This window comes from Alligator mississippiensis, chromosome 7 (genome assembly GCF_030867095.1).
Source record: "Alligator mississippiensis isolate rAllMis1 chromosome 7, rAllMis1, whole genome shotgun sequence".
Classification (NCBI taxonomy): domain Eukaryota; kingdom Metazoa; phylum Chordata; order Crocodylia; family Alligatoridae; genus Alligator; species Alligator mississippiensis.
This window is the reverse complement of record NC_081830.1, coordinates 88,669,537-88,680,000: the sequence shown is the minus strand read 5'-3', so window position 1 is coordinate 88,680,000 and position 10,464 is coordinate 88,669,537. Positions and strand designations below refer to the sequence as shown.

The following is a 10,464-nucleotide window of genomic DNA, read 5'->3' as shown; positions in this document are numbered from 1 at the left end:
TCCTCTCCAGAGTCCAGCCCTATAGATCAGCATGTTTTGCCTTTCTGTCCCTGGCCCCCAACACACCTCGTTTAAAGCCCTCTTCACTGGGTTTGCAAGTTGGTGGCTTTGCAAAGATACTCTCCCTGGGCTTCAATAGATGGACCCCACCTTCCCTACCGTTCCTCCTTCGTGGAGCTCTGCCGGATGCTCGGAGAAGCTGATAGTTTCCTGCAAAGCCATGCAACGCCTCCATAGTCCTTTTATCTCTACCTGGGGCTTTACCCTCCATGAAAACATTACGTGTGCACCCAACTCCTTCCCTCTTGCTCCCGGAGCCACGTAGCTAGTTCTGACTTGCTCGGGGTGTCCCTGGAAGGGTTGTTAGTGCCCATAAGGGCACAGGCCTCAATCCTGCAAAGATGAATGGTGCTGGGGCTTCCCCCAGGGACATCGAGTCCCTGGTCATCTGTACTGTACTGTACGTTACAGTCCATAAAGTTAATGATATGCAAATGTATGCATTTGCAGAATCGGGATTTGTGGGCGGAGGAGGCATGTGCTGCTCTTCTCTTTTCGGTGCATTATTTCTATTTATATAGTGCAAAAATGAAGTTTATTTCCTACCTATGGGGGCTTTTTTACCATCTTTTTACCATCTTTAATTTTCCACCTTTAATTTTCCCAAAGCCTGATGAAGGGTGTTTGAGCCTGAAAACTTGCAGAAAAAGAGAATTATTTTTGCAATTTCCTAGTTGGTCTAATAAACGGTATCATTTCTGAACCAAGAGTTCTCGATTTTTGCATTTATTTATATAGAGATTGTTGTTTGTTCTGCATTTTACCCTGAGTTTTTATATCGTTAAATGAAACCTTGCTTTTTCCTAGGTATTTGCATGGGCGTGGATGATTTCTATACTCATTTCAGTAACGCAGAGGTAACAAAAGATGGTGCTGTGATGGAGACACAGAAGACGGGCTGGTTTAAAGGAAATGTGTCGTAATTCATTTAAACAGTGGAGGGCAGCAGTTAACTGAAGGATTTAAGGCAGCAAACCCCACCGGATCTAAGCCCAAATTCCCTGAAGCCAGCGGAAAAACCCCTTTGCCTTTGTGGCCTTTGTCTCGGTGTGGCACACGGGGGAGAACAGCACAAAACTCAAGTTGCCCAAACTGTCGTGGCCCGCACGCACCCTCCTCATCTGCTTTTCCTGTTCTCATTGCAAGGAAACAACGGAGGCAGCACCTTCCCGCTGACGTGAACAGGACTCGGGTTGGACGGGGTCCTTGGGACCCTGCATCTTGAGCGCGGCGTGGCCTCCCCGCAACCAGGCTGCAGCCCCCGTGCGACGCGGCCGTCCTCTTCCCCTGCGGCTGCGGGGCCCAGGCTCTGGGCTGGGGAAAGAGGCAGTTTGGCCAACCCAACGCTTTAAAGCACTGGTGTGCAAGTCCCCCAAACCTTGTGACTGGCTTCAAGCTCACAGGATTTTAAACATGGGCTCTCTGCAGTTCTTCCTGTTTGGTTCCCAGCTTGGGGCATCGGGGCACTGACTCCTCAGGCTCCCCTTCACAGCCAGCCCAGCCAGATGGAAACTCACTTATTTACAAAAGAGGAGATGAGGCTTTCAGAGAATAACCTGGCCAGAAGCTAGGGCCTGAAGGATAAGCAATGCACCAGGACACAGTCAAGCGGAAAAGGAAGCCCTGGTGCCACGGTCCCAGTTCAACTGGGTTTTACCACTGGTGTTTTGCAGCCGTGGATGGGTGCAGTGCCTCTGGCTACACCCGTGTTCACGTGCAAGCTGTCTGCCGCTTCTGGTCCTGACGCCGGTTCCCAGCAGCCGATAGATCCTCGGCCTGGCCACCTCTCCTGGCATCTGCATCGCTGTCTTCTCCTCCCAACACCTCTCCTTTTCCATTTTCCTGGAAACCTCCCCACATCTTCCGCTGTCTGCGTCGTCGCTGCAGGAAGCAGCACGCTGAATGGGAACATGCCCGACTTGGGAGAGATTTAGGTGAGAATAGAAAGCACTGAGTAACTCGGCGCCTCCTGCATTTTCCAGAGAGTTTCAGCTCTCTTAAACAAAAATCCACGGTGTGGTTGTGTTTGCTGGTTGTTCAGCAAGTCAGTTCCCATCCTTGCACACCGCTGTCCTCACGGCCGGGTGCGACACGCAGCTCGTCAAAGACCCCCGAAGACACGGAAGCAGGAAAGGGGTAGGACCAGGTTAAAATGCCGGACTATAAAAATGATCAGGGTTTGCTGTAACGGGGAACCCAAGCCCCGTGACTCCCCGAGGGATGAGGAGCCAGAGAGCAGAGCAGACTCGGACTTTTATGGCAGCCCCAGAAGCACAGTCCACAAGCCCTAAAACTGCAGAGCAGCTGGGTTGACTGCAGCAGAAGGGAGCGGTCTGATTAGCGGCTGAAGGAGCAACCCCTGTGCCTGGTTCAGGGAGTTAGGAGGGGTGGGACCTGGGCAAATATACGCCCAGCGCCCGAGCCAGGACAGGCAGTCCCCGGGGAGAAGAGCTCCTGCCAGCACAGGGGCCAGAAGGGAGGCTGCAGACTCAGGAAGGTACGCGGGCGTCTGGGAGGGAGCCAGCTACTTGGGGGAACAGGTGGGAAAGCAGGGGGACGGGGCGTTGCAGCAGGTGGACGTCTAAGGTGGGATTGTTTGAATTGGAAAACAACCGGTGGAAATTATTTTTCACTTGGGTCGTGGCTCTGGGGTTGCCTGGGAAGCCCTCTGTGCAGCAAGACTTGCCGGGGTCACCTGGGACACCGAGATAGCAGCGCTGCTTGGGTCAGGGATGGAGAGATAGCAGCCGTGCTGAGCTCCGGGATTCGGAGGGCTGGCGCGCACAGATAAGCCCTCAGGGGTAGCAGTGGGGTGGGGGACAGATAGGAGGACAGGGCCAGAGTAAACTAGAGTAAAACTTGTGACTGTGGGGGTGACTTGAGGACACGATCATTGCCCTTGAGGCACCATTAGGGCCGGTGGTCCATGCACAGGAGGTCTGGGTGCCGGTGGGGCATGGAAGAAGAGACGGTGAATGCAGGGCGCCGTAACACATGTGGGACTGGGAGACCCCAGCGTGGTCGGTCGAGCCAGGACTCATTCGTCCCACTTAGAGACTCTGGGGACAGCCTTCCTCGTTAATAAACAGGTGACGTCACGGCCTGGCATGCAAAAGAGAGAGGACGGGACTGGGCAGGACAAGGCTGCCAGCCTAGGAGAGGGTCCTGTAGCACCTGTCAGAAGTGCGTGCCATGAGAGGACAGGGCAGAAGAGGGGGCAAATAAAATCCTTCACACACATGACAGAAGAAACCGGGGGCAGGTCCCTGTGTTGCCCCACCAGCGGCATCCCCTCTCCGGCCCCAATCCTGCTGCACACCTTGCACGCGCGGCCCTTGGGGAAGCACCCAGGCTGCGGGGTGCACAGCTGTAGGATCAGCTCCGTGCTTTATCCCTTCTGGGGTGAGAGCCGGCTCATCTGGGGGGCACCACCCCATTGACAAGTGGCAGTGCTGATGCCCAGACTATGTCCATCCCCTGGATGTGTGCACACGTGCAGATCGGGGGCCTGGGTTGGAGGCCAGGCCGCCCCTGCTTCCTTCCTGGAATACCTGGGACCAGGCGGGGCCCCAGGTTTGCACAGGTTGCACAGTGCAGTTTTGCTGATGCCTGCCTTTCCTTCTTGTGAAGGTGCACTCCCTTGCCCACGCACCTCTAATCCTCCCGGGAGGGGAGCCATTCCCCTTGTGCCCTGCCCTGAGCAGACCTGTTCTTTCATCCCAGTTACGACTGGGAGTCAAGTCACGGCAGACACTGAGCAGAGCAAACCTCTTTCTTCCTCCCACACCCATGTGCAGGCCTTCCTTCCCGGCAGCAGCCTCAGGACATAAGGCACCAGCAGGGAGGGAGGAGGCGTGCTGCCCGAAACCCCCAGAGAGGGAGGAGCTCTCCCCAGGGACGAAGGTGTGCTCTGAGGCAGGCTCCTTGGTGTGCAAGGGACCGGACCGCTGCAGCCCAGCTGTGGGGCATGAAAGCCACAGATGGGTCCTGGCACCACTGGAGGACAAATGCAGCCGCACACCATGGAGGAAGGGCACTGGGCATTGCTCAACCAGGGGGAGGACAACGAAATGGTAAGTCGCCGTCTGAATGCCTCCCATGCATTGCTGCAGAGCTCTGCCGCCTGCATTTCAGCTTGGGATGGGAGAGCAGACGGGCGTCACTGCTGGAACAGCATTGCACTGGCTGCTGCTGTGCATGCGTGTTTTAAGCTTTTCAAATAGGTGGAAACCGAACACCAGGAACCACCGTTCTTAATCCACCAGTGACTGAGACCTGTCCTCTGCCGAGGGGGAGTGCAACGCACCTTTGCAAGGGGATGGCTGACGCTTTAGGCAGTACTGTCCATCTGCACGAGATGTAGGGGGCAAAGAACAGAGAGTTTCATAAATTTCAGAGACATTAGGGCTGGAAGGGACCTTGCAAGATTTTCATAGATTTCATAGACATTAGGGCTGGAAGGGACCTGGGAAGATTCATAGATTCATAGATTCATAGATGTTAGGGTCGGAAGGGACCTCAATAGATCATCAAGTCCGACCCCCTGCATAAGATCATCGGGTCCAGCCCCGAGTTGCCGACCCATGGGCTCAGTCCCAGCGCTGAACCTGAGGGATGCTTGCCGACAGGAGGTGGGGAGGGAGCATCCACAGTACGGTGCGAAGGGTGATTTGTTCGGTGATTATTCACCGAAAGAGGGTTCCAAGGAATTTGTTTTTAAAGCACGTGTGCGTGTGTGTGTGTGCATGTGTGTGAGACAGAGAGAGAGAGAGTGTGCACAGGGCAGAGCCAGAGAGAGGGAGAAACGTGCTGTGAGAGTGGTCCTTTGCTTGAGAAAATGCCTACTGCATGGAGCAGCCAATAGGTCACCAACCATGCAACCCCTGTTTCCAAAATCTGACTGTGGGGAAGCATTTCATCCTTCATTTTCATCCACCAGAGTCAAACCACCGGCTCCTAGGTCCTGACTCATTGATACCAAGGCTATCCCTCGGTGCAATGATAGTCCTGCTTGCAGGGCCCTTCTCAGCTGTCCTTCCCGGGTCACCGTCCCATCCACCCCTGCCAGGTAGTCACTGGGGATCAGCGCGGGGATGGACTCTGTCGCTTCGTCTCCCCAGAGGTAGCAGGACTCAAACCCTAGCACAGCTGGGCCCTGGGCGGCGCAGGCCCCTGGGGCCGCAGCATGCCTGGCTGCTGACTTCCGAGGAAGCTGGAGCAGACCCCAGTGAAACACTTCCTGGCAGTTAAGACAGAGGCCCAGTTATTAAATCCCTCGGGAGTCCTTCAACAAGTATTCAAGTCTAATCCTATTACCTGTCGTTATAGCGACAATGCTTTTAGGTTGCTGCAAACAGGTTCCCTTCCTGCTACCAAAGCAGAAAGGACCTGACGATGGGATCAGCTGAAATACTCTATGGGATTGGTGGTGTTTGTCCTCCTCACAGCTTGGGAGCTGAAGGCCAATTTCTTCCCTGAGGAGAAGGCTGCCTGGACTTGCTTGGCATTTGCATTGAACTTTGTCTTCATGGGTGTCCTGCAAATAACAAGCTGGTTTTCTCCTTAGGCCACAAATAGCATTGGCTTAGAGGATACAGGTGTAGTAAGTCCTTGAGATCTGGGCTTGGTGGTTGCAAATACTATTAACAGCAGCAGTTTCTGCTTCTTGGTTCCAGATAAAGCTAATAAATCAAGTGCTCTTTGAATACACAAACTTTCTGCCAATATCAGCAGCTCTGGCAGCTTCTCGGGGCTAATAATTCCTTGCACGTCCTCAGCCCCTTTTTTTCCCAAAAACCTCCAAGAATTTGAAATGAATAGCTCAAGCCTCAGGACACCCTGCTGATTCAGAGGCACAGAGGGATCAAGTGACTCTTTCTGGGTTCAGCAATATTTTGGCAGCGGTGCAATGAAGGGAACCCAGGAGTCCTGGCACGTGGTCAGCCAACCCTGGCCTCCAGAGAGTGCTCAGCTACCGGTGTTAAGTATCCGCTGTCTTTCCAGTGCAATCAAGTAGTCATAATGAAGAGAAGTGATGAATTACCTGGTGCCTCACACTTCCACAGTAGCAAGATGCTTTGCAAAGGCAGGTGGCCTTAGCGTCATCAGACAGGTGAGGGAACACAGGCACGAAGAAGTTAAGGGATTTATCAAGCTCGCATTGCATAAAAGAGGACCCAAGAGTGATGCCCACGAGGGTGAGGAGCTCCTGGCTGTGTCCTTGATGGTCTCATTCTCAGCACACCATCCTGCCTCCCCTGCCAGCATGCAGCACATCCTGGAGATTTCCCTTCCAGGTGTGTCGGCCGCCCCAGGCGATGTGGCTGTCAGGTGCATGGCTGGGCAGGAGAGTGTAGCAGGGCACTAAGGTGCCTGCTACTTACAGAGCAGAAATAAACATCCAGGTGCGGGTTGCTAGGACAACCGGTTAATGAGGGGATTGGCCGCACCTGGATCTGGTCAGCTGGCCGGAGGAGGCGGGGCCCTAGTCCCACATAAACCCCAGGGCTGAGGCCAGGCAGGCAGCTCCCAAGGGGGAAGGAGCTCTCCCAGAGTAAGCAGAGGGGAGAGGCCAGACTGCAGGTATGGCCCCGAGATTGGGGAATGATGGAGCACCCCTGGTGTGACTGGACTAATGTTATAGCCCGGCGGCTAGGATTTATGTTATAGCCCAGGGGCTTGTGTTTTGTTTACTGTCTAAGACCAGTGGCTTGGGTGAGGCTATAAGGGGACAGAGGAGGCCTCATAGGGGACTCACGGTAGTGTGGGGACCCCAGCCCCAGAGAGGGAGCAGTGAGAGAGGCCCCGGGGGGGCAGAGAGGGTGCAGTTTTTTGGGGGGGGACACAAACCCCAATACTCAAAGGCAGTTGTATTTTGTTTTTTTTCTTGTTTGGGGTGACGGGTAGGTTTGGGGTTGTGCCCTGGTTTTGAACTTGCGGCTCTCTGGGTGTGGGTCCAGTTCCCGTGCCTCTGGGCTGGAGAGTGCTGGGCTCCAGAAGGGAGCAGGAAAGCTGGCCACAAGTCTCCAGGCACTGGAAGGAAAAAAAAAGCTAGAGCCTTGGAGTCAAACCCTGTTTAGTGGGTTTGGATGGGGAGGCCTAGCCAGAGAAAACAGGGGTCTGGCCATAACAGGAGAGACCCCAACATACCTCAAATAATAGGCAGTCTCCCACTTGCATAAACAACATTTTCCATCAAGACGTGGCAGGCGAGATTAGGGCGGGACCAAAGAACTCCAAAGCAGGCCGCAAGGGCGCCCCACGTAAGGCGTGGATAACCAGAAAGATGGCGCCAGGGAGGGCGACCTTTCACAGAGAGTTTCCCAGCAGTGGACCTGGGTGGGCTGGTCAATCATCCTCACTGCTTTCCCTGCACAAACAGATAGACCAGGCTGCATGATACCTGTTCCCTGACAGTCTGGGGCGCAGGATCCCTGGTGCTTCGACCCTGGCTGTGCTGAAAGCCAAGTGAGCTTCTTCCCAGGCTGTCTAGGCTTCATTTGAGCCTAGAACAACTCAGAGCAGTTGAGTTAGGCCCACAGACATACCTGCTTCTCTGCTGAGGCAGGCACACGTTAGCCATCTCCTCTTAGGTGCACCTACCTCTAAGCACACTTATCTTTTGCCTAGTGCAATCCGGGAAAGTCCAAAGAGCCATCCTGTGCTGCTCTCGCTGCTGCTGTTGCTACCAATTTTCCAAATGCTACTGATGGGGACAACTTGTGGGTATTTTTCCAAGACCCCCCTGTGCTCCTCCAAGACACAGAGGCCAGAACCCGCAGGGAGGGGAGGGCCAGGGACAGTGAGCATCCTCAGCTACATTACCTGGGACCTGGATGCATTGCATCAAAAAAGTCTACCCATCAAGAATAAGCACAGCTGGTTTGACCAGCTCCTTGCTAACTTTGGTTAACAGAGAGACACAGCTTGTGGTCCGGGAGATGGGACTGGGGAGAGGAGGCTCTGACAGTCATCACTTCCTGGACAATCCCTTCCTCTGAAGCTGAGGGCAGATCACCTCACCTTGCTGGTCCAGTTTCTCCACCTTTAAGTGCAGCTAATGATACTTGCTCACAGAGGAATAAGGAGGGCTGGCTGGTGTCACCCAGCACTTTGAGTGTGGAAAACAAGGGGCCAAGCATTGATCACTGCAATATTAATTGCTCCTACTGCTAGGAGTGAAGACGACTGCTGGACTGCTCTCGAGGCCCTGCTGGAAGCTGGTAACCACTCATCCAACTCGCCCGACACCTACACAGACAGAGAGCACAGAGCTGAGCTCCTGACTTATAGCCCAAGACATCTGGCTCCACACTTAGATATGATTCCAGCTGTGTCTCTTCTTTTCAGGCAACCCATTTCAAATTTTCCTTCTAGGGGTTTTTAGACCTCAGTCACTCCAGACTCTGCCATGTGCACGAGATCATAAAAAGTCAGTGTTGGATGGGACCTCAGGGGGTCACATGTAATCCAACCCCCTGCTCCAAGTTTGCTACTAGCTCCCCAGAGCTTACAGCATTCTCTGTGCATGCGATGGTTGTGACCCGGGGTTGTGCAGTGCCACCCCACATAGCTCCTCATACTCACCTGGATTCCTCCCGCTATGTGGGATGCATGTGTTGCTTTGGAGTACCTGCTCCCCATTCCTTTACTTCTTTTTCTTTGCTCCACAGGACATGTTCGGCTACAAAACTGAGGGCTGCCGGAGAGCCTTGTGCATTGCTGGATGCATCTTGTCCTGCGGGGCCCTGTGGCTGGTGTTTTACTGGAAGCCAGCATGGGATGTGTGGGCAAACTGCATTCCCTGCAGCTTGCAAGAAGCGGATGTCGTCTTGCTTAGGACCACAGTGAGTGCTCACCTACCTGCACACTACTGGCTTGCTTGCAGTTCACAGGCTGTTGAGGGGATCATGTAACCAAGATCTCACACTGCTGCTGTCCAGGAACAGTGTCTGGTTTTTGGCAGCTCTCCTGCGCAGGACCCAGCGTGCTTTACAAGTCCTGTACATCCACCACACCTGGAACGGGAGGCAGGAGCCTCCCAGTATCGTGGGGAGGGTCCCCATGCCACCTGTGGTTTGGCACCATGGTATTTATCCTGGGGTTTTACCTTTTATTGCAGAATCAAAGTTGCCTTTTAGTCAAGTCTTTTCATGAGCTGGCATCTGGGACGTGTGCTCTGCTCCACTCCAGCCTTCTAGGGTGGGCGGGAGGGGGTCTGTGCCTGCCACCTGGAGCCAGCCATGGCTGTTTCACAAAGTTTCCAAATTTCAAATGTGCTGAAATGGGAGACAGGTGCCTAGTCCCCTTCAGAATGGGTGCGGCTCTGGCTTCATGGTGCTGTGTACCAGTGAGCCTCAACCCTGATGTGATCAGACCATTTCCAAGATGAAGGCATATCTATTCTCCACCCCCAGTGCAGCATCCATCCTTTTGCAGAGAGTCCTGGCAAGGGAGTGATTCAGCATGGAGGTTTCCTGTTAGGGACTCTTGTCCCCTAGACGCTGGAGTGAACCCCCGCATCGGCCCTGACTTCGTTTCACATCCTCTACAACAGAAACAAGAATTGCAGACAAGCTGGAGTCGGTCCTGAAGCCTGAAATGCTTCTCGTTCAGGAATCCCAAAGCAGCACACGTTAGAGCAGCCATAAGCCATTCACACCCACAGTCACGTGACGTAACGAATGCAGTCACCGTGTCTGCACACGCGTGTGAAGTCATGACAAATGCATGCGATCACCTGCCTTAGGGCTTTTTGGAAATCGGGGCCTGTCTCTGGACTGTTTCACACAAAAGCTGACTCTGCCTCCAGAAAAGCTCATGGGACTCTGCTAATCAAGAAAGTGTACGAGGTTTAATCTCATCATTTAATCTTGAGTTTGGCTTGCATTTTTAATTACTTATTCTCAGGTGTCATTTTAAATGGATTTGCCATGCTGAGTGCTTCTGAAATAAGTGAGCTTCTAAATTAGCCTCCATGTAATGAAACAAGGATTGCATTTTTGCTGATATCCATGTTATCAGGGCCCTCTGTGAAAGCGAGCGCTGGGCGCTGCGCAGCGGAAGAGCCTGTCCCTGGCTTCTTTGCACGGAAGTGGCACTTGCGCCGTTTTTAGCATTTGATCCGATTACGCCAGCATCGAGATGGGGATGTTCCTGCTCTTGAGGACCAGGACAATCCCATCAACCAGCCCCCTGGACTACTCCCCTCGGCTTACAAAATGAGTCTTCATAGTTTACCATCGGCTCCAAAGCGGTGGTTTGGCTCCACCGAGTGTGATTAGCAGTCACGCTTGCCGTTAAAGAAAGTTTCGACCCAGATGCAACAATGAGCCCCTTGTCTCATTTTCTGCCTCCTGCCTTAACCTCCGGACAAGCTCATTAGTGTAATCAGAAGGGCATAGA

At 53.7% G+C, this 10,464-nt stretch overlaps 1 protein-coding gene across 1 annotated transcript in view; it reads left to right on the top strand.

Annotated features, from left to right (window-relative positions):
• The first annotated feature begins 2,499 nt into the window (after positions 1 to 2,499).
• LOC102571272 (probable cation-transporting ATPase 13A4) overlaps positions 2,500 to 10,464 on the top strand; it is a 41,680-nt gene continuing 33,715 nt past the window's right edge. Inside the window, exons 1-3 of the mRNA XM_006270905.4 lie at positions 2,500 to 2,557; positions 3,858 to 4,133; positions 8,733 to 8,906. Of these exons, the coding sequence (XP_006270967.3) occupies positions 4,041 to 4,133; positions 8,733 to 8,906 (267 nt within the window). The 5' untranslated portion in view covers positions 2,500 to 2,557; positions 3,858 to 4,040. The remainder of the gene's footprint in view (positions 2,558 to 3,857; positions 4,134 to 8,732; positions 8,907 to 10,464) is intronic.